Here is a 25,558-nt window from a genome sequence, read left to right as displayed (position 1 = left end):
CAACTACTGCGGCCGTCATGGTGGACTAAAACAGTATTCACTGCAAAACACGTTGCGTGTTGAGTGGCGGAATTCAACGCCGCGCCTTTGTCTCGACGAAGAAATGAATATATTAAATATTTCATTTCCTAGAGTGAATATCGAACCGGCAACCTGTCCCGCTTTCAGTCATTCCCATTTCCCGCTAGTGCCACTGCGATACGATTGGCGTCAACCCCACAGTTTTTGCCTGTAAACGTGTTTATTGGTTGATCAATTCTTACTCGGCGGAATAATTAATTTATATATATAAATGCGGCGTTAAGTTCCGCTACTAAAGAAGAGTTTTTGTTCGATATTTCAGTTCATTTCAGTGAGTTGGTTCAAAATTTGCAACTACACTTTTTTCAGCTTCATACACATATATATACTTAAAAGAAGAATCTAATGTCAAGACAATCTAGTATAGCACAACAGGGTAGACTGAGAGATCCTAGTGTTGAGACACTTTCAAGCCATATTATTAGTATTATAATTCTAGTATTAGATATTATTCTAGAAATATTAGTATTTCAGACATTGCTTTTAAGATAGAGAATTGTTGAGGCATTGCGTGTGGAGTGGTGGCCACGCTTAGCTTCGTTACGAGAGCGAGGAAATAAAAAAAAAAAATATTTATTTTTTTCGCACTTTTGTACCCCAAAAAAATATCCTTTCAATATTAGCTCTCTTATGAAAATCATTAGGATATTATATATTCAACCGTTTACGTAATTAAGTACCTAATGAACGTCCGAGCGTACAAACTTTCACATTTATAAAACTTCTAGGATTAATAGTTTTTATTGCCGAATCATATATTTATTTGAATTTTATCTCATCATTAATATACATAATTATATTATTATATAACGTTAATTATTTTTTTGTATATTGTTGCAGCCAATATCCACTGTAGTTTCTTTTATCTTCTTTTTACCGCTGTAGCTTCTTATATAGAAGTTAATGAACAAACAGAAGAATGAGATAATTGAAAATAGACAAAAGTAATGGAATTCGGAAGGAATTGGGCACGGTGATAGCTTTTGTTGGTAATATAAATTAGTTACGACCAGTATAAATTGTACCTGAAAAACAAATTGTATGGATTAGGAATAGAAAATTGTTTTAACTGAAAGAAGAATGATCCGCCGCTGTGATAAGTCAAAGTAAGGCGTTAAGTTCCGCTACTCAATGTGTAATGTCTCGAAATTTGGCGAAAAATTGACACCGATATTGTAAGGAAGTAAAAACTTTCTTCCAGAAAAAGCTTTGTGGCTATGGAAACGCGACGGTGTGGGTTCAATTCCCACTCAGGGGAATAAAATATTTAATAATTTCTTTTTCTTGATCTAAAAACAAGAAAATGAAAAATCAAGAATTCATACGAAAATGAAGTGTCTTAACACTAGGTTCCCAGGTTCCCTGTGCCTAAACTGTTATGTGCGGGATACAATGTGAAGCTAAAAAAAATAAAAACTTACCAATTGAACCTTAGTCAAATGTTTCTTCCACCAAATAAACTTATATTTTGGTCCTAGCGTTGCAATTCCATAGTAAGCGTACATTAATACATGAACAAAGCTATTAATGTTTCCCACAACCACGAAATGGTCGGTCGGGTGGTACATCAGATGGAACCAGGTCCAAGTGACCATGAGTGCGTGGTGTAGAACGTGGAGGAATGTCACTTGATTATCTTTCTTTCGAAGTACGAAAAATACTGTGTCTAGAAGGTCTACATGCTTAGCTATAAAATATGGCCATATTTCTGATATTACCTGAAATAGTCATAATGGACATTTTAATTTGCTGATAAAATAAATGTATATCCATACTAATATTATAAAACTGTAGAGTTTATTTGGTTAGGCACAATAATCACAGAAACTATAGGATATATTACGTTAGTCGTTTCTATATAGTCCACTGTATTGCGATCAAAGTTATCTCAGGCGCTTAGAATGTAGCATGTGTCATCAATCAAAACTCTTAGTTATTTCTATTTGACAATGGGAGCAAAACCACAGGTTTAAGTTAGTTTTAAAATACATAGATCATAGTCAATGCTAATACTGATAACGTAAGAGAGCAATTTTGGTAGCTCCTATTAAATTTAATAGCAAATAAGCATGAAAACATAGTTGCTTTAAAAGTAATCTTTTAAAATTTAATGATATATAGAAAAGGAAATAAAAATTATGTTGTAAGTAAATTTATTATTTTTAAATTTAAATAATAAATTGTATACGTATTCAAAGATTAAAGGTAGGAAGTGAAACAATTTAACTTACTTTTCGTAAACTATCTCCTTTCGGGCATCTAGTTGTTATAATTCCATGATTTATAATGTATCTTGTGTACTGAAAAAGAATCCGATAATTTGTTACTTTAAGAGGCAATATCATGAAAATTCGGCAGAAGATGGTAAATAAGGTATTTTAACACTATGTTCCCTCTGCTTACGATATCAAAGTCAAATAATTTTATTCAAAATAAGAAGTTACATGCCTCATTTTAATACTTCTTCAAGAAACCCAGAGGGATTTTTGTGTTACTTCAGTTTCAGCTTGACGTTGTATCCCGCATGCAGTAAGATATGCAGAAGGAACCTAATGCTCAAACACTCCGTTCTCCACTTTCCGCCGAATTCCGGAGGCAGTGCGTGTTAAGTTGAGCAATTATTTCTACTTACAAGAAATACAGCATAAGCTGAGAAGGCTACTTGGAAAGCGTTATAAAACCTCAAAGTGTTAGTTAGTTGGTACGCCTGTCTTTTCTTCATAAATTGTGGTAATATCCATAATACTAGGGCAAGATATGTTCCTATGACTAAGGTTAGACCAATACTAGTTTGATCAAACGTCCAGGTTTCAACTAATACTGAAATCATAAAATTAATAGTAAACATTAAATTAATGTTTCTTGCTTCTGCTTCTGCTTCCACACATAGCAGGCAGAGGAAATTTAGAAACCTAGTGTTTAGGCATTCCGTTCCCATTAGGACACTTCCCTTCCCCTCTTTCCACCAAAAATCTCGAGGCATTGCCTCTTAAGTAGCGGCTGTCATCGTTTTGTCTTGTTACCAGAGTTAAGATATATTAAATAGTTCATTTCCCCGAGTGGGAATTGAACCCACAACTAGTAAAAGCTAGCGATTTATATATCTTTCATATCTTATAATTTTTTATTTCTTGTCTACTTACATAAATTATGATTTATATCACTATTTGGATGTAACACTTCAAATTTTGTAGCCATTTTTTTTTATTTTACACACTACACACTTGGTTCCATCTATATATATAAATATTAATTCTCTAAAACAAGTACTCTGTTAAAACTATATTCTGTGAATGGATAATTTTATTTGGGTTAGAGTTATTTATGACAAAATTTAAATAGCACTGGATAATTAGTCTATCTTATATATTTTGTATGGATATAAACTTAAGCCATTTAACATTTCAACGTAGGGTTGGCAATATTTTTTTACATTTAACTTATTACTATGTGAATTAAACTTAGGGTAAGAATTTTATTTTGTTTTTGGCACACAGCTTCTGAATGTAAATGCAACGGTTATGGGTTCGATTACCACTGAGGGTAACTAATAAGTTTCTTTTCTCTTACAACTATAACAAGACAAAATGCGGCATTGAGTTCTACAACTCATTACACGATGTCTGGAAAATTGGGTGGAAAGTGGGCAATGAAGTGTCTGAATACAAAGTTCCCTCTTCCTACCCTGCAATATGCAAAATAAAGGTAAAGGTCTTATATGATGTTAATTCGCTTCTTAAATAATTGCATGAGACTACAATAATAATAAATAAGGGGAACATAATATCTTAACAGCATGTTCTCTTTACCATATATGGCAAAGGACGTGAAGCTAAAAATATTAAAAGACTTGTCTTTCACTTATGACAAATGCAGCATAGCTTGGAGCATAGGAGCTTTTAAATATAATAACAGATTTTCATGCTAGCTATTATTAAGGTGTTTTTTTTACAGTAGCCAGCCCTAAATGCATATGAAGCATACAAAAGACTTTGTATGTAAATTAATGATCCAAATTTAATTATTTAAGTAGAATTCCACTCAAATTTTGAACAATTGTAGAGATTATAATAAATAAAATTTGTTTATGCATTTCCATACATATAAGCAAAACTGCGAAGAAGCTTAAGTTCAAGACCACTCTTCCTCACAAAAGGAATTATTTTTAAGCTTAACGCTTTATTCATAGCGAGGTAGCCTAAGTAAACACTATGGTCACTGCATACCTAATCCTACTATCATCATATCATCATATCATCATACATACATGACTTCCGGAGGCTCCTCGTGCTGTATACGTTATCTTCCTCCAGTGACATCTACTACGTTCTCGAAGGCCAACCGAGATCTCCCTATTACCACTCACCTAAACAACGCTAGAGAAATGAACATAGAAATAAAAAAGAAAGATATAATAAAAAAAAGGATGGTATAAACAAGAAAAATATCTTAGAGAAAAGGAAAAAAGAAAAGTAAATATAATTAAAGCCATAACAATATAGTATGGCTTATGAATTTTCTTCTGGTAATGATCAATAAAAAAATTATAATGCTAAACTAAAATGAGGTTTATGGGTGACTCACTTTCAATATAATTTAAATTAATGTAGAGTGAGCAATAATATTATAATTGTATTCAAATACGGGAAAGTGCGCAAAGCGGGAAAAGGGAAGAAAAGCGAATTAAGCAACTTCACTTAAATACAGTTGTAGCTTGTAGATATAAAGAAGCTATTTATTTATTTTAATTTTCAGAGGAAACATACTAAATAATTAAATTATGAAACATAATGTGTATAAAATGAAATAAAAAATCTAAAAGTAGTTTCCACGCTATGTTGATTTGCTATAATAGTAGTTCAGGCGCTTAATAATATTTTTATTACTAACCTACTCGTTCAGTGTCACTGATTCTTGATGTATCTTAAGCTATGTCTTGAAATTTTGCTCCATACATTTTTTCCGTGTAGCACAAAAATATGTTCATTAAATGCTTTTTTTTCTATATTTCTGTGCTTGGTAAGTGGTGGCAGTACGCTCTGAACTCCTCGTGGCGCAGGGCACAAGCGTGCCACTGTAAACAGGATGATTATAGGTGCGATTTCCACTTGGGGGACGGAAATATTTAATATTTTCATTTTCTCCCATTGCTAAAGAACAAAGCGAGGTGTTGAGTTCCGCCACTCAACACGCAATGGCTCGAGAAATCATTTGTCAGGTACAACACAAGAGACAGTATTTCCTAGTATGCGAAACTATGTATATTTCACACAATCATTTGCTTTTCAACTTGTCATAGGTTTCATATTGTAAATAGAAATAGTAGGGTCAGATTTAGTAACAGTCGCAAATCGGTATAACGAGTTAAGACATCACCATTTTGTGTCAATCAGCCCGTGTTCCACAGTATTGCTTAAGAGCACGTTTCCGTTATACGATGATTTTATTTAGCTACGATCGATTTTTCTTATTTCTTTAGAGAACATAGTGCTCAGATACTTAATTTTCCACTTTGAGGTCAATTTTCAAAATATTGCTTGAGAAGTGGTGAAATATTAACCCGTGCCTTGTTTATATGGTAAATATGGTACCAGAACGGAAAACTGAAAAATGTCTAGTAGCAAATATACAAAAGTTCGTGAAACGATTGTGTAATAAAAATATACGTAAAATATCCAAAAAATGAAGGATGAACTTAAACATCACTCCATTTTATGAAATTTTTAAGAGAATTAAATTCATCTTCAACAAAATATCATACAAATTATTTATGTTGGAGCATATCCGTATTTTCAGTAGACCTAACAGATAGGTAGAATACTCAAAACAGCATATGATATTGACTAATAAAGTTTGTACAACTAAAAGCGCCATTTGAATTGTATTATGTTAAAATATAAGGTTCAAGCTAAAATTACGTAAATTAAAGAGAAAATTTTAAATGATAGAAAGGAAAATGAAAATAATTTAAAAAAAGGCGAAGAAAAGGTAAATTTGACTAGAAAAGAAAATAAAGCCATATCAATATAGTTGCTTATAACGTAACGCAAATGATGATGTAGAATAAGGTCACAACAATAATAATGTGTTCAAATACAGAAAGTTTAAAGAAAGAAAATGTTTGACGTCTCGTCAAAGGCTAATGCAACCAACTTGCGCATCTACAACAAAAATTGAAGCCGAATGTAACTCAGAGATCAACAATAGTATTTTCATGTTATTATTTATAAAGAATTTCATATTTATTATGCTTTTTCTTTGTTTAGCAAGCCTCCATTATTCTCGAGGAATAACCAAATAATAAAATTTTAATTATTCCCAAATGTGACTTGAACCCGAAGTGATTTCACATGTACAGACAGATTTTTTAAATTATGTTAGGTTAGAGTACATATCTCACTTGTTCAGTTCAGTTGTTTATTTATTTATGAATAGAATGTGATCAAACTAAATCCATAATATTAATGGAATCCGACTCGAAGGCATGTGTTAATTATGCCAACTTACTAAATTATACAGATAATTATTTTATGATCTATACTATGAAACCCTAAAAAATAAAATTGGGCCAAAGCCACAGGTAAGAGCTAGTGCAATTATACACTATAAAATTCACTAGACACAAAAAAAAACACTTCAGGTATAGCCTTCTGAATAGAATTGGGCAACGTATTTGTACAAACAAAACTGTGAACATTTCACTTTTAGTATTATTAATAATTTGTTAAGCAATTAAATGACAAGGCAATAAATTAAACTTGCTTTAACACGCGTCTTTACTTTACATAGCTTTGATGATATTGAAGAACAGGATACGGAGACGTCATCACAGCTATTAGTATACACTATGAGTATATATACTAATATTATAAAAATGAAGAGCTTGTTTAGTTCAGCGCGACAATCTCAGGAACTACTGATTAAAATGAAAAAATGAATATCCATCAATTAAGGAAGGATAAAGACTAACCGTTTCTCAGGAGCTACCTCGGCTAGTTAGGGTGTATCATATGTAATTCCCAACTCCTAGTTATGTCCATTAGACTACGATGGTAACCTGGAGTCAAATTTCTCACTTTTTAAATATTTTCCACTTAAAAAATGACGTGGACAATTTCTTTAGATATCGTAAATCCTGAAAATATTTTCTTTACATTAATAATACAAACCAAAGAATGACTCACACCATCCTCCACTTTCTGCCCAGGGAAGCCCAGACGTTGCAATTTGAGTTTAAACTCGCGCTTTGTCTTGTTGACAAGACTATTACACTAGTAATATAAATAATTATTTTGAAAAATGATAATAAAACCTACAATCATCGCGTTTACTTAAATGTTTTTAGTATCCATTTTCAACAATAAAAAATATCATAGTGTTTACATTTTCAAAAAGTTTAGTGGTGTTAAATATGAGGATCCACATTCCATATTACAGCTCGACCTTACACACTCGTCTTTTTTCCATTCTAATAATATTTCAACTATTTTAACAAATCTAACCTAGTTTTACTACTTAATACTCATCGTGTTAACATTTTTTTTATTTCTTTATTCATCTTTATATAAATTTTGTGGTATGGCCATATAAAATCCTCTATCTTTTCTATTTACCTTTACACTATCACCCGCATAAAGCTGAGTAGGCAGAGGGAACCTATGAGAGGGTAAATATAAATAAATTTAATAATTAATTAATTAATAAATAAATATTTGAAATTTGAAATATTGAATATTTTAATTTCTTCGAGTGAGAATCAAACCCCCATCTATCGCGTTAACAGTCACACACGTTACCGACACGGCACAAAAATGTACACCATGTAGGTTTCCACCCAAATTCAAGACGATGCTTTTAGAGAGTGATTCATTTGTCTTGCCAGAGAGAGAAATTGCAAAAAAATAATCCCCTTAGCGAACATCGAACTCACCATCGTCGACTTAACAGTTAGACGCTGACCACCTGCTCCAAGATTGTCACGTATTACATACATACAAAACTTACAATACTCAATGTAAGCCACCGGTGACGACCACAAATGAACTATTTCTTACGTTGTTTGTTCATAATGTATGTATGCATAATAGCAATTGTCATAGTAACATAAAAGAGTTAACACGTAAAACGTATTTGATTTTACTCCTTTAGAAATATAACATTATATCATCTTAGCAACTGAAATGCAATCAAGAGATATGAGTGTTTTTCATAGAAAAAAATCATTACAATCTTATATTTGTACCTAATTCAATTCATATAAAATAAGTGCACACGTGCAAAACAATTTTTTTCAACTTTATTTGCCGAGTAGATAATTATTAATCTATAGAATATTTCCTTTCCATTGTTGCACCAGGTCCGAAAATATTTGAAAAAGCGACTTCATAGATATCCCAAGGTCAAATAAGTCGGTCAAGGTTTTCAAATTTGTTGACCTATTACTCGATTCCGCAATTTAAATTAGACAAGATAATGAATGAAAATCAACTTCGTAATTTTGGACACAATTTCAATTACGTACGGCGTATTACAGAAGTTAATAAGCTGTGAAGTTTGTATGGCGAGAATGAGACGACATTTATGAAATTTAAAATTTAATTTTGGTATAAGAAACAAAATAGTATTTTTTAATATTTTGCTACTTAATGCCCACAGATAAATTATAAAAATATTATTTTTTTTCATTTCCTCGCTGTGGTAACGACGGTACGTGCGGCGTTGAATACCGCCACCTAACACGCAATGCCCCCAGACCTCTACCTACCTTGCTATGCTATGAATTAATATCAATTGAATCTCATGCTAGATAGCTGCCACTCTAAGTGTAAATTGTATCATTGACATTGAAAAGACGTGAGTTTCTTGTCAACTCCGCTGTTTCTTCTCAGCAGAACCTTCCAAGCCGGTGATAGCTTTATGTTGACTGGAAGATAATAAAGAGATTATAAAAGTCTATTTGAATAAACAATATTTAGCAGATTAACATTTATTCAACAAGGCTTCAACAAGGGGGATGTTAACTATTCAACTCTAAAGTACATAATATATAAGTATCAATTATTTCATAAATTGTTTTCTTTATCTATATATATAAAATCGAAAGGTCACTCACTCATCACGAAATCTCAGAAACTACATGTGCTAGGAATCTCAAATTTTGCATAGGAGTTATTTATAGGACGTAGGTGCTCGCTAAGACGGGAATTTGCAATATTCGACTTCTAAGCGGTTGTTTTTGGGGTCGAAAGTTTGTATGAAACTTCGTTACTACAAATGCTAGGAGTCTCAAATTTTGCATAGACGTCACTAGGACGTAGCCATGGAGACAGAAATTAATAATAACATAGTTCACGCGGGTGAAACCGCGAGCGGGCCGCTAGTTATTAATATTTTTTTGTTTACATTTAAGTAATTACCATATTATTTTCTACTCTTAAAAATTTTATTTGTTGTTTGGTTTTTTAGAAGCTTCATATCCACAGAACACAGCATCGCGTTTTATCTTTTTATCACAACGACAAAGTGAAAATAATTAATTCCCCCGAATGGGGATCGAACCTATAACTAATTAAAATATTTTTTAAGGAAATATTTGAAAAGGCCTAATTTTACATGTTGCTATTTTAATTAGACAGTTAAAACATTCTGGAAGAATCTCTCACTAGTATGAGTATTTAGCAATGTGCTGGACACTTACGACACGACTTTACGCAAATGGGCCCTAACCGTGACGACTTGTTTGCACCGGGTCGAGCTTATCATATACCTATATTAATGGATATACTAATAAGATAATATATTTTTATTTTTTTAGCTCCACGCTGTAACCCATACATAGCAAGATAGTGAGCACCTGGAAGCATAAGAACCTGGAAAGTTAAGACACTCCGTTTCCGTTAAGAATAAGTGTTGAGAGGCGTAACCCGTTATAAGTATACCCAGAAATATAATAAAAAATGCCTCCATAAGGTGAAAGACGGAAATGTTTTAGGTTCCCAGGTCCCCCTGCCTACTCTGCTATATGCGGAATATATCGTGAAGCTAAATATACATAAATGCATTGTGGTCATGATTTCCATTCGGGGGAAGGAATTATTTCATTTCTCCTATCTCTGAAAGGATTTTTCGAAATTCCCAGAGAAACGAAAGTCTACGTAAACAAAATGGTGGATGACGCACAGTAATAATCTAAAATGTGTCAGTGTTGCGTAAATGCAATGTGTTCCAGATAACGTGGTATTTGAGGACTTATACAGCCTGTATTAGAGACAATATAAATATTTCCCGCGAAAGCCGCCAAAGCCTTCTTCCTCACTTTGGTGAAATATAAAAATTTACTAACAACGTGGAATAAGAAGAGCTTGAAGTAAATCATGGCACAGCGTCACTAGCAAGCGATGTTAAACGCGACAGGTTATGGGTTCGATTCCCATTCGAAGAAATGAAATATTTCATGTTTTCATTTCTTCAACCTGGTCACGAGAGAAAGCGCGGTGTTGAGTTCCATAACTCGACATAAATGCCTCTAGAATTCGGCAGAAAGTGGAGAACCGAAATATTCTAATGGGAACGGAGTGTCCTAACACTAAGTTCTCAGGTTCCATCTGCCTAAAAAATACGATGATAAATACCGAAGTATCTCATTAAATTACTTTAAATCATAACTTAGATTAAACTTTTATTTTCGTTTCTGAGTGTGGCTCTTTAGACTATATTTTTAACATGTTACGTAGGTATATGATGATGAGATATGTGATCATATCCGTGCTGTCGACAACTTGAACGTTATGAGTCACATATGTAATTTCGATTGCAAAAGCGTACCACTTGGTTGGACATTACTATGTAAATAAGAATTAGGTTTAATATTATAAGTTAAAAATCTTTGCTTAAAATATATTACATTCATATCTATAATTATAATTATAAGTAACATAACTTACAGACATTTTATCTTATAGCAGAGGCAATATGGGAACCTAGTGTAAAGAACCAGTGTCTTGTTCTTATTAAACCACTTACGCACCTAACTTTCCGCCTAATTCTGGAAGCACTTAACTTCCCATAAACTATATCTAAATAAACCTCGATAGTATCACACTATATGAACTAAATGAACTTAAAAAAATGTGTTTTACTTATTATATATTTTTAAACATAAAAATTACATCAAACGGAACTGAACCCCACAATCATTACGCAAAATTAAGGGTATCTGAGCCCAGTCACGCAGACGCAGTTTCTTACAGGAAGGAATGATGAGAAGCTTTATAACCTTGCATTGTTATTTCGATATACTTAATTTAAGAGACAATGTAAGAACTGCAATTAGTGTATGTACATTGCACATAGATATGACACCACCGTGACCTATTTCTGCAAACGTGACAGTTGTGGGTTCGAATTGTTTTCATTTCCTCGCTCTAGTAACAAGACAAAGTGACGTTTAGAGCCGTCACTCAACACGCAAAGTCTCAATCAGGGAAGTGGGAAACGGAGTATCTTAACACTAGTGAAAGAAACATGGGGTCGTTATAGATTCAATACATTAGTAATAAATGTTTATAGTGACATTTATAAATTACTAGCAGACGCGCGCAGCTTCGCCCGCTTATTTTCACTTTTAGGGGTGAATCCTAATAAACCATGAAACACGTGTTCAATGAAATAATTTTAAGAGTTTAAATTTCAAATCTTCTAAAAATCGGTAGCTATTTAAAAAAAACCATACAAACTTTCAACCCCTATTTCATCCCCTTAGGAGTCGAATATTGCAAATTCCCGTCTTAGCGAGCACCTACGTCCTATAAGTAACTCCTATGCAAAATTTGAGATTCCTAGCACATGTAGTTTCTGAGATTTCGTGATGAGTGAGTGACCTTTCGATTTTATATATATAGATTATATTTGTTTCCCGTACTTTGAGCTTTAATGTAATTGCGCCTCCCTAGTGGGATGTCTTAACATCTGTAATTGGCTAGTAACATCTGTTAAGGTTAAAAAAGAATATTTAAAATCATAAATATTTAAAAGCTATAATGTAAGTCTATCAAATATACGGATTTGAATGCACATTTTATTATTTACTTTCTCCGTTAGTGAGCTATTTCTCCGTTCTATCACAATTTTCTTTTTGATGCTTCTTTAACAAAATAATTAATAAAACTTAAAAATTAATTTAAATCACAATAACTTGGAATAAAAACCTTTAAAAGAACCTGAAAAAACCCGTCCCTATCACTATTAAGACACCACCACACTGTTGCGACACCGCTACAACCGCCCGCTCAGCTCTCAGTAGTGAAGTAGCTGCTGAACGTTTGTGTACTACGAGCGCAACGCAACGTGACCTTGGTGAGTGTGGCAACGTCTTAACATTGACTTTGACAGGTGCTTTTTAAATTTTATATCTGTATTTGTGTTTTTTAATCTGTTGTTTAGTTGGGGTGGGATTGGAATAGGTGTATAGTCTGTTGTGTTCTGTCTTTGACCTAGTTTTAGATTTTTTGTCTGTGGCTGTCATTGTTTTTTTAAACTTTTTTGTTTTAGTTTTAGTAATTCGTTTACTTTTATTTATTTGAGTTTTTTTTTCTAATTAATACCAAATGATAAAGTACATATTATATAATTTATATTCGCTCCCAATATGCAGTAAATTCGATTATATCATAGTACAATTTACATTATCGGCGTTAGCAAAAGTTATTCTGAGGTTTTTTAATTAAATATCTAAAAAAATATATACTTATACAGATATTTTGTAATAATAGCGATTGTTTCGTTGAAATTTTAAGTATTTTTACCACATTACTATACATAATGTAACCTACTTGATATTTCGTAAACAGCAATCAACTTTATTTAAATTCGACTGTTGGTATAAATAAATATATATGTTAGTGGAAAGCAAATAATCATAATGACGCAGTGAAGGGTATGTCGATGTAGAGTTAGATTCTCATTTTTGAAGTAGGTATATCTTATATTTTACCTACATATAAAAAAATATATTTTAAATATAAACTTCATAATTTCACAACTCGAGGAAATTAAATATTTAATATTTCTTTATTTTTTCGATCGATCAAACCGATGGCATCGTAGAGGTTCGCCACTCAACACGAAATGTATGAAATGTGAGAAAAGCAGTGTCTTAACACTTTATATTTAATAGCAGAAATGAAATATTACAGATTTTCATTTCCTTGTGCTAGTAACAAGGCAAAATCGGGGTTGAGTTCCGCCACTCAATGCCTCCCTGATAGGCGGGGTACGAAATGTCTTAATGGGAACGGAGTTTCTAGTCACTAGGTTTACCCTGCAATGTGGCTAATGCATAAAGCTACTGGATCTCAACAACAAATTGGGAGGAAGTTACTAATATTGGGAGGTGTCTTAATACAGGTACCCTCCCTTCCCTGCTATGGTGGAAAAGTTTCTTCTTTATCTATAAATATAAAATCGAAAGGTCACTCACTCATCACGAAATCTCAGAAACTACAAGTGCTAGGAATCTCAAATTTTGCATAGGAGTTACTTATAGGACGTAGGTGCTCACTAAGACGGGAATTTGCAATATTCGACTTCTAAGGGGTTGTTTTTGGGGTCGAAAGTTTGTATGAAACTTCGTTATTACAAATGCTAGGAGTCTCAAATTTTGCATAGACGTCACTAGGACGTAGTCATGGAGACAGAAACTAATAATAACATAGTTCACGCGGGTGAAACCGCGAGCGGACCGCTAGTATATATATATATTCCTATTATTTCCTTAATCAAGTATCACATAATGACCGCCCACTATTTAACCGGCTTATGCTAAAATTTGTCACGTTTTATATAAATTATGACCACAATATATTATATAATTTACATAACAATATTTAAAAAGATTCCGAACGACAACGTGTTTTGGAATCATAATAGGTCTTCCCAAAACCTACAAATTTAGTTTATTTTTGTTGAACTCGTATAACAAGTTCTTCGTTCACTGTTTTCCAACTAAAAATATAATAGATCAGTTTTGTAAGTCTATCATAGCTGAGTGTTTCGTCTTAATATAACTATAGTGAGATAAAAAATATAGTGAAAAAGCCTAGTGTAGTTTTTTGAAAACTCATGGTACTGTGCATATTTTTACAATTTATATATTATAACTTTTTGTAACTTTAACCTGAAACCAGTGGCACACATGTGTGAATGTAAAAGCGTTACGGATTCAATTCGCACTGAGGGGAATGGACGAACGAGTGATTTCTGATTCTCAACACGCAATACTTTGAGAATCCGACGAAAAGTATTATAGAATATTATAGAAATATATTATAGGAACAGGAAGTGTACTAATAGGAACGGAATGTCTTAACACTAGGTTCCCAGATGCTCCTTTGCCTACCCTGCTATGGGTTATGGTTTATATAGGCGCGGCGTCGAATTCCAGATACTTTGCCATTATTATCGCCGTATTTAATATGAAGCTTTTAGAAGATTTCTTCTTTTATTGAAATCTACATAATTATTCTAATATTGTGCGTTGTTTTTTATTAGTTACGTTGTATTTTTTAAATATTAAAATCAACTTTTCGTACCACGTGCTAAACAAATTAGCTTATAAATTTAATTATTTTTAACAATATTGCTTATAAATTTAAAATAAAATAGAAATATTTTAGAATAATTATTCTTGTTTTAATACTGTCATGGCCACGACGATTGAGGATTCTATTCTTATTTCTCTTGGGGCTAATCGATATTTCACTAAACTAAGTTCTTTCTGAAAAAAGTAAATTCTTAAACCGTTTAAGGAGAGCGGGTTCAAATCACCGTATATTCAAAAGTTAATATATCATATTTTAAATATTTTCTTTTCCCTACTGTGCAACATTGAAAAATACTTTTTTATATTATTAGCATCTCTGTTGTAGGTAGCAAGCGTTATACGAATTTTGCTTAACTTGATAACAACGTATGGGTTAGCAGTCAACTCCAAAGGTTCCAATACCGTACCTACATAATTTTTTTTACATTTTCTTAAAAAAAATCTTTCTTTTCTAAATATTTAGAAGTCAAAAACTAACTAAGCCTTTAAAAAAGCAACATTTGACAAAGTACAGTACAATGTGACTGTAAGTTTTCCTGTAACGTAATTTAGCTTTTACGTAACTGTATTTGAGAGTGAGTAATCTACACAGTAACGTATTGTTAATTGGTTTCGCTTGTCGATAATTAAAATATTACTAATACCTTTGTCACTGTAGTAAGTTGTAAAATAGTATTATTTATTTTAATAGATGCTGAGGGTCCGTTGTTAGATTTTTGGTTCCATTAACTTTTTTACTATTTATGTCTAAGGAGGGGGGGGGGGGGGGATGTTTAATTCGTCAGTAGGGAGTGTCTTGACAATATATGTATTAGTTTTAGAGATTAAAGATATGTGTTTTTTTTAATATCCTTTGTAAGCGTAATTATTGACATTATAACGGTTTAGTTGGGAGAGTACACTCCGTTTCCCACCCACCATAAAATTTTCGTAACATTGCTAGTTAAGTGGATAAACTCAACGCCGTAATTCATCTTATTACCAGAGCGAGGAACTGAAAATTTTCCTTTCCCCACCACGCTCAAAAGTCAGACGATATGCCGCTACGCTGCGATGGTCTCTACATAAAAGCCTCAAAAAAAGATATAAAAGAAAAGAAAAATCTTTTAGTAATAGATTTTCTAACTATATTACAAAACTAAGTATTACCGACAAATCTTGGTCATTCAAGCAGATACTAATATTGCAAGTTGCAAGCCTTTTGGCCTTTACTGCAATGTTTCGACAGAATTATGTCATGATTTACTTTAAATTTAATAAATTTATAATTTTCATCATTAAAATAATTTCCTATTCTCTTTTGATTTTGATCTGCAATCCTGAAATTAGGACGGAACCCTCGGTAGGAGTGTGACTCGCACTTGGCCGGTTTCCTATTTAAATTCTAATTCAGAAAATGTAACTGTGTAATAAATTGTTAAACTTTCTGGACTTTTAAAATAGAAAAGATCCTATTTTGTGTAAAGGTTTTTTAAATTATTTTACAGTCTTATTTTTTATTTGAAAATTTAATTAAATTTAAATTAAAAAATAACTTAAGTCTATTGTATATTAATAATTGGTTGCTATTAATATAGATAACGGTGAACATTTACATAAATAAATAATATTTAACACAAATCAACTAAATACCCAATACGACTGAAAATATTATATTTCTTATTTATTAACAAATTTTCATTAGAAATATTTATATGCAACTAATCCATTTCATTGCACTGTATTGCCTCACCAAGCCGTTCACCTCTGAAGGTAAGCCCTAACAGAACGGACCGAATTACTTATATTTCGCGGAATTGATTTCGAATTTCCCGATATAATATAAGATTATGATATTTTTATTAAAACTTTTTCTAAGTTATTAACACAACTTAGTCTGTGTTTAAATATTTTTTTTATATTTTAATATTTGTTTTAGCCTGCGGCGTACGTAGACCGCGTTCAATTTTATTAATTTTACGAAAACTATGTTCCATACCAACATGCCCTAAAGATGAGATTTCAAAAAATATATTATTCCCACTCTTTGCCCAAATTGATCAGGATATTGTAAGTTCAAACGAAACAAAGAGCGACGTTGAAATCTACCACTAAGATACAAAAACAAAATACTTTTGAATCGTCAAGTTACATGAAAATATTAGTAGTAAAAATTTACGCCAGATGCTCATAAGGAATTACGAAAAAAATATATAGAAAATTCCCTCGAATGAAACTGAACCCATAACCATCTTGTAGGTATAAAGTTACTTAAATAACTGAACTACTACTACCTTTTTGCTAGTAAATCAAAATAAAAGTATCTACATATTAGCACATATTGCATTAACGATACTTTGCACAAGACTACTGCAAGGGTACAAAAAGATCGCACTCAATAAATGTCGACATCAGCTTTTGCTTCGTAAAAAGTCTTACTATTTGATCATAGAGCAAGAAACTTGTTAAGGTTGGGACTTGAATTTTAAAACTTTTACTCATTTATATAGAAATTTTCAACATTACGTATTTATTACTAGTAGTATTATTGGTAGACATTCGAGAAACCCTTGGTTAGTGCTCTCGTACACTTCCTCATGTACTTACGAGTACATGCCAAATATCAACTTTTAGGTCTAGTTCCAGTCCAGTTCCAGTTAGTTTCGTGTGTAAATGAAATATTTAATATCTTTATTTTCCTAAAGCGAGACGTTAAGTTCCACCGCTCAACAGGCAATGCTTCTGCCAGGAACGGAAGCGTTTTTCCCAAAATTCCAACGGGAACGTTAAAGAAAGGGGAATTTATGAATTCTCTACCAAACAAAGTAGCGGTACAATTTGTGTACAAGCTTATTAGGCTTTCCCGTTCTGACGTAGAGTATCATCGAATTATGACATTAGTTTTTTTTAGCTAACAAAGTAGGCAGCTAACGGGAACCTGGGAACCTAGTATTAAGACACTATGTTCCCATTAAAAAAATCCGCTCTCCACTTCTAGACTTCTCACAAACTTAACACTTCTTTTCCGAATTCTGGAGACATCGCGGGTTGAGTGGTAGACCACGAGATGCCACGCTTTACCAAATTAAAATATTCAATATTTAATTTACTCGTTTGAAAATCGAACCTGTCGCATTCACAATTGCACGCATGTGCCCCTACGCCACATCTGGCCTCAGTAGTAACAATGCTTAATGCTAAAGTCTCTAAAATTAGTAGAAAATAATGAACAAAAGACGGACCACTGGATTCTCAAGATCTGTCAAGATAAAAAACACCTAATTGTACTCATTTCATAACTTCCTTTTTTGTAAAGTTAGTTAAAATATCTTTTCAGATTTGTCCTTGAACTGAATATTCACTGTAGTGTGTCATATGCAACATTTCTCTTGTACACCCATCTGTTTCCGAAACGTCAATGAAATTATTATTATTATTTTCTTAATTACTTATGTATTTAAAAGTACTATAGATTTTTGTGCCTCGCGTTGCATCTTTCATATAGTCTTTCACAACGGACACATAGTATTGAGACACTGCTTTGCCCACTTTCCGACCAATTATCCAGAAAATAAGTGCCTAGTGACGGAACTAAACGCCGCGCGTCTTGTTACTAGAGCGGAAGAAATAAGTAATTCCCCCGAATGATAATCGAAGTCACAAGCGACTCATTTACAATAACACGCTGTGCCGCGGTCTACGACGGCCTTAAGTATTCATATATTTTTTTAATCTCTTGTTTTATATTAGAAAATCCTTTTACTCTTAATAGAATTATATTTTTGATTAGATTTAATAGTTAACAGTGTCAATGAACGGGAAATTTTATATTAAAATATTATTATTATACGTTGAGCTAGACAGTTGCAATTGATTTCTTCAATACTACATACTCGCCTCTTTATGTCCACAATCAAATAAGCGTCTACACAAATTCAACAAGCAGTATCTCATAATTAAGGCGGTGCATGGAGAACGGAATATTATATCACTAAGTTTCCTATACTTAATAGTAGGGTTACTATAGGCGGGCGAGTATAACTTATTATACAGCTGAAACTATAATATAATAAGTTTCCATATTGTTCTAGATACAAATTTTGACGTACATACATATTTTAGCTCGAAACTTAAACTTAGCGTCGTAGAAAGTGTCGCAATGATATGATATCGGTTGAGTTGTTCTTACCGTGGCGACCTTGACTCGCTCGCCAGTAGCTGGCACGCGGGTTCGACGACCATTCTACCAACTAAGGCTACTGTGTAATGTCTGTAGATAATAGGTAGACGTTCTCAAGAATGTTTAAAAAAGAAGAGAGAGATAGGGGAAGGAAAGTATCATGTGTCACATTTATAGGTACATCTCAAAAGAAAATCGTTACAAACTTATATTTGTAGTTTGATTCATACGAAAGTAGTACATACGCACGCAAAGTTAAGTTTGTCAATATTCATAATTGAAATTTATAAGGAAACCCGGTAAGTAGGTCCAAATCGCATTTGAACGATTTTCTTAAATACCTCGAGTACTCGATCCGGAATCGAATCTACAACAACTATATAAACATATCTTAACTGCATGTTTATAGCACATAAAGCTTATTAACACTAAAATTGAACATAATATCTTGAACATGATGTGTAAAATGGCGCAACGCAGTCGGTCTTTGCGACCTTAACCTACTGAGATGATCGGTGTAAAAGAGTATGAAAATATTAAGCACATATTTGTTTGTTTACCAAAATTTAGATATGTTTGTACTGTTAATATTAAAATATGTAAAATGTTTATATACGTAGGTGTATTATTTTAATATTTGATTAATATTTTCATATAACGTCGTGGTGTTGGGAAACAGGCGTGCGATTATACGCACGACTATTGTGGGTTCGATTCCCGCTCGAGGAAATAAAATATTTAATATTTTCATTTCTTTACTCTGGTAACTAGGTGTAATGCGGCGTTGAGTACAGCTACTCAACATACAATGCCTGAAAAATTGTTGAAAATTAGGGTAAAAAATTTGATGATAAATTGAAGTGAATCTTTTATTTGCTTGTTTTTCTATGAAATGTATTCAATGATAAGTATCTCACATATCTTACATATATATTTATGAGGATATTGTGGTGCAGTGGCAGTGTTTGACAATTGTCGCCCAGAAAAAATGGAAATGAAAAAATCATGAAATATAATTAATATACATAAATATATAAATTTAAACTAAACTGAACTGAATTTATATAAGCATATACTTTTCGCATATACGCAAACGAAATGTTGTTACAAAATTCGCCGATCTTGACCTCAATATGCGACCGTTAAACGGGCGAGCTGCTCATATCGCTATATTAATGTTTTATTTAACTTTTTATACCTGCAATGATCAAGCCGTGTATTCGGTTCCCACTTCGTGCAATTAATTATTTACATTTCCTTTCTTCGGAAACAAAAGAAAGATGATTAATATGTAAAAACCAACAATAAATAATTATCGAGAAATTTAGAAAAAGGTTTGGTTATTAATTTATTAATAACAGTTATACTTTTTTAGGATTCCATTTTATAACTTTAATTTATAACATTTTAATAAAAGTTATCAAATATCACCTTTTTTCTACTAACAACCCGTCCGTTATCGAGCTTGTGGGTAAAATGTGAAAATCCCTTAAACTTTAAAACAAGTTTTATCGTAATATCGACCATGAATTAAACAACTTTTAAGTTCCAGTTCCATCAAAACGTAAGATATTGAAGCTTAAATCATATTAACAGTATTAGTAAAAGCAGCAATTTAGTTCAATATTTGTAGCTTTAAGAAAAACATGTGAAAATTAAAAAAATATACATATATTACAGAATAAAACCACTATAAACTTGTATTTGTACTTAATATTATACGAAATATCCGTAACAAATAGCGAAGTTATGCGAAATAAACTTAACCTAGTCAATTTTTATTTTACGTTTACTTTTACTAGGCTCTATTACAGAGGTAAGAGAGGTATAGAAAGAAGATTGATTGGTGGAGGTGAATATTGTTGGATGGCCCTTGAGCCTACATTTGAGTCACGGCTACCAGACATGGCTTTGAGCTAATGATACGTCTAAAAAATGCTAAGATTTTTTTTAGCTTCACCTTGTGTCAGTTAGAACTTCGTGTAAAGATACTTCGTTTTTCATACACTACCTAATTATTGAGACAATGCATATTGAGTGGCCGAACCAACCGCTTCCCGAATTTCATTTTTGTATCACAAAATGATATGTTTTTTATAGCTTTCAGTGGAACACCCGCCTTAAACTCGTTTCGCTATTTCTATAAAGCTGACAAAATGTCGCAAATATTTATTTCGTCATTATCAAGCCAGTAGTAAACAAGTAATGTTCGGAAGGAAATAATAAGTTTTAATTATTTTAATATCATATATTTTTATTTCTTATTTGATGAATAATATATAATTAATTAATCTGTTAAATATAATTATTAATTATAGTAAGGTCCTTTTGGCAAGGTAGGACGGGGTTTGACCGTAAACGTGACGGTTTTGGGTTCGATTCCCACTCGAGGAAATAAATTATTTTCATTTTCTCACAAATTGGGCGGAAAGTGGAGAACAAAGTGTCTTAATATTAGATTCACTCTGCCTCCCCTGCAACTACTTATTAAAAATTATAATTTGTGGTTTTTAGTATCTATAATATTATGATATGATACACCTACTATGATCTTTTTTATATAGGTAAAAGACTTAAACGTGCGCGCGGTATGACATAAGATAAAGTTGATGTATTTTTTATTAGTACTATAATTTTAAATTTACAATTATTATTTTATATTACAATTTTAAATATCATATAGTTCCTTCAGAAGGTAATACACTTGTACTACTTATTGTACTAACAACCTTTTTTCCGTGGACTTTAAAACGGAAAATGGAAAATTCCGTTATTTTTCGTTTTCATAGTTATTTCAAGTCGGTTCTTAGTACTTCCATATACTCACTAACCTCCCTGATAAAATTCAAACTTGTGAATCAAATTTTAATATTAATTGATATATTGATTCTTGAGATTTCATTACTTTTGAGCAAAACAAGAGTGAAACAAAAATTACAAGCTTAAAAATACATCCTCAATTTTGAACAACGAGTTACTTGCGTTATCAGTTATATCTACAACTAATTACCGACCTTACAAAATTACAAATCAGGGAACCTTTTAACATCCAATGTCATCGTACATAAACGACCGTCCCTCGAACGGTTAAGTAATTATGACAATAGCTGTCACGTGCCAACTATTATAATAAGTCGTCACTGTGACGCAGTGATATAATGCACTTGACCTGGATCATTATTTCAAGCTAACTTCTCGGTCTAATAAAATAACTGCGGGGATTACCCCACTATGCCAAAAGTCACGGTTTTTTTCCACATAGCAAGATTTTCGTAGTGTTAAGACACTCAGTTCTCCTCAAATATAAGAAATATTAATATGCTTTTGCGTGGGGATCGAACCCCACAACCTTTTCATTTATAGTAAGATGCTGACTATCTGATATTGCTTCTATTGCTATGTACTGATTCAAATTTAAAATAAGATTTTGTCAAACACTTTGTATAAATTGTTTTGATTAATAAATTTAATTAAATATCATAGAGATATATTCTAATATATATATTCTTTGCAACGTAATCATTTGTAGAGCACACTATGAACGACATTAGATAATATAAGCCAATGTGATGTTATATTTCCTTTTCTAAAAAGGAAAAACCTATATCTATCTTATCTAAAAACAAACACCAGTTACGACGAGGCCGTCGTGGCACAGGAACACAAGCGTGCAACTGTATACGCTTTGTAGATTCGATTCCCACTCGGGTTGAATGAAATATTTCATATTTTCATTCCTTCAAACTGGTAACGAGGCAAGGCGCGGCGTTGAGCTCTGCCAGTCAACACAAAATGCCTCGAGAATGTGAAAAATAGAAAAAAAAAAGGAAATAAATAATAGTACAGGAAAAAATCTTAGTGACCGGTCACTAAACAACGATTGAATCAGAATTATGAATGAATCCAACTATATATTACATATTACATAACAAACAAAAGCGTATTACAATTGTAATAACGTCAAAGGTGTTTTCATTGTTTCCGCATAATTTTTTCAATTATGTCTCGTGACGCTAACTTAGACACACTTGACCTCTCGGTTTGATCTCTAGACTGTACTGCGAATTGAAATATTTACGTAAATAACATTAGAATTGCGAAAATAATAATAATTGTATATTTACTGTGATGTTTATCTTCAGCTCCACGCTATATACCGCATAAGTTGGGTAGGCTGGGGGAACTTAGTGTCAAAGCACTTCCTGCCCAATTTTCGAAACATCACGTATTAAACTATAGAATTGAAGGCCGCTCTTTGTAATGAAGATATGTTTTTAACTTCATGCTGTATCCCGTACATAGCAGGGTAGGTAAAGGAACCTGGGAACCTAATTAAAACATTCCTCTCCTCATTTTCCGTCGAATTCTTAAAGCATTACATGTTGAGTAGCAGCGATGCCGCACCCCTTCAATCAGTGTTTTACATACAAAATTCATACCTACTTATTAAAAAATGTATACTCAACTATTTGTTATCTTAACGAAACATCTACAAAATAGGCTAAAGAATATAACAACAAGACAGATAAGTCTATCTCACGTGCAAATCTTTCAGTTGAAGGGCACGTCCATATTAGGTTTTTTCTGTGGCAAAAAATATTTTATCATGTATTCCCATGGCCAAAGGAGGTTCCTTTATCTTTACATAATATAAATAAAACAAAGGCTTATATACGACGCTTAAATCTTTTAAATTGCAAGACTGATTTGCATGCGGTTTTCCTTTCTCCTGAGATGGGGCTATTTTAGTTAAGGTTTATATGTATTATATTAAAAAAACAAAAATATTAAATAATTTTGTAAAAATAATTTTTGAATTTCATTATTTTTTAAACCTTAAAGATATACTCGTAGGTTGACTCCTTTCACTTAAAATAATTCAAACATTAATATATTTCGCAAATAAAATATTCAATTCATCTAAGTTTCGCAAGTGCAAAGCAGTTAAAGCATTATAAGATAACTTTTAACCCATCGATTTACAACGTTGCTACATAGGCGGATCCCTTATACGCTTAAAGGTCAATTTAATTATTTTATAGCTATTATTTAATATTAAATTCAATTTAATACATTGTACCTTATTCTACTGAATAGTTAAGTAGCAGGGTAAGCACAGAAAAAGTAAAGTAAAGACACTCCTTCTTTTCTCCTCAAAGCGGAAAATCAAAATCAAAATAATTAAAATATACTAAATCATTACCATTACCTTGATTGTAATTTAAAATTATGTCTAATATTGTATATTAAATCTTTAGTCTAATTTCCAGGTTGCTTTAGAAAAAAAGATTTACACTAACTTTTTCTGCTGTTCTTTTTGTAGTTTATATTACAATAAAACTGACAAACTTCACTGGGCCTCTATTGTTGCACATTTGTGCCGCGACGTGACGACGTGATCGTTTACTATATTCCCGCTATACCTTTGCACGACTTATTCAATAATATTCAGAATATATCTTCAATAATAGTCAATTTAGACAAACACCAAGACAAATTATCCACTAAAACTTTCCTCATTAATCACTTTGTCTATTGGTCGAAGCCGAATGAGAATCCGTGTAGTAGTGTAGTAGTTTTTAAGTTTATCGCGAACAGACAGACAGACACAAGTAATAGAGGATTATATTTTATAATATGTATAATGCTTATAATATAATTTTTGAATAATTTAATATTGTAATTTACGACTTGTAAATTATTACATTATTTTGAAATTGAATATATTTAAAAATACGTATAAGATGTATATTAATAATCTATAAGAAGTTTATTAGTGTAAAAACGTAAAATAAAATGTTCACAGCAATGTTTAATATTAGTTGATAATAATGAGATTCTTTCATTTCCAGACGTCCGAGAACAAAAGACGATTCTACATAATACATTTTAACGGTAAGCAATAATAACTAAAAAATACTTTCATAAATGTATTTATTGCTTTTATGTTTTTAGGGTTCCGTATCTGAAAAGATAAAAACGGAACCCTTATAGGATCAACTTTGTTGTCTGTCCGTCTGTTTCATTATTTATGTCGAAATTGCGAGAATATATTCAGAGGTAATATTCAGGTCTATGGTTCCTTGGAGCTCACAAAAAATCAAGCCTCGAAGTCGACGCAATCAATACAAGCATTTCTGTATGTCTTTTGCTACATTTTATTTGAATTTTTCCGCGTAATCAACATCTATAGGGTAGTTCGACCGACAAAATTATTGTAAATCTTTAAAAATAAAAAAGTCCCTTTACTATCTGAGGCGTTAACTTTAGTAAACTAATGGTAAACTACTTAAAGTTTACAATATTAAACGTTTAACTTATTATTTTAACTTATTATTTGACTTTGACATTGACTTTGCAAAAACAGACAATGTCCCATTGCGCCACAATGACCTCAAGTAAAAAAGTTATTTATGCACAAATTAAAAATATTACAAACAAATTATAAATATAGTCAGTCAGTCAGTCAGTCAGTCAGTCAGTCAGTCAGTCAGTCAGTCAGTCAGTCAGTCAGTCAGTCAGTCAGTCAGTCAGCTTCACGCTGTATTACACACAGCAGGATAGGCAGAGGGAACACAGTATTAAGACATATTTTTCGAAGTATTGCCTGTTAAGTGGCGGAACTTAACGCCAAGCTCTAACCTACTTGCCAGAGCAAAGAAATGAAAATATTAATAAATAGTAATTCATAGCCTCGCGGGTATCGAACCGAAAAATGA

At 32.2% G+C, this 25,558-nt stretch overlaps 2 protein-coding genes across 2 annotated transcripts in view; one reads left to right on the top strand and one right to left on the bottom strand.

Annotated features, from left to right (window-relative positions):
* Positions 1–833: 833 nt before the first annotated feature.
* On the bottom strand, positions 834–3,279 carry LOC146532877 (very long chain fatty acid elongase 4-like). The gene is made up of 5 exons (XM_085196304.1): positions 3,225–3,279; positions 2,714–2,901; positions 2,313–2,381; positions 1,503–1,799; positions 834–1,106 (listed from the first exon to the last, which is right to left on the bottom strand). Exons 1-5 carry the CDS (start codon positions 3,277–3,279, stop codon positions 894–896), a joined length of 822 nt encoding a protein of 273 aa, XP_085052430.1. The 3' UTR covers positions 834–893.
* Positions 3,280–12,418: 9,139 nt separating this feature from the next.
* LOC146532876 (very long chain fatty acid elongase 7-like) overlaps positions 12,419–25,558 on the top strand; it is a 54,576-nt gene continuing 41,436 nt past the window's right edge. Inside the window, exons 1-2 of the mRNA XM_085196509.1 lie at positions 12,419–12,435; positions 24,692–24,734. The gene's annotated coding sequence lies outside the window, so the exon portion shown is untranslated. The remainder of the gene's footprint in view (positions 12,436–24,691; positions 24,735–25,558) is intronic.

Source organism: Heliconius melpomene, chromosome 13 (assembly GCF_056956725.1).
Source record: "Heliconius melpomene rosina isolate 202511_hmr_F chromosome 13, ASM5695672v1, whole genome shotgun sequence".
NCBI lineage: Eukaryota > Metazoa > Arthropoda > Insecta > Lepidoptera > Nymphalidae > Heliconius > Heliconius melpomene.
Note: the sequence above shows the minus strand (reverse complement) of the source record. Positions and strands in the feature narration are given on the sequence as shown.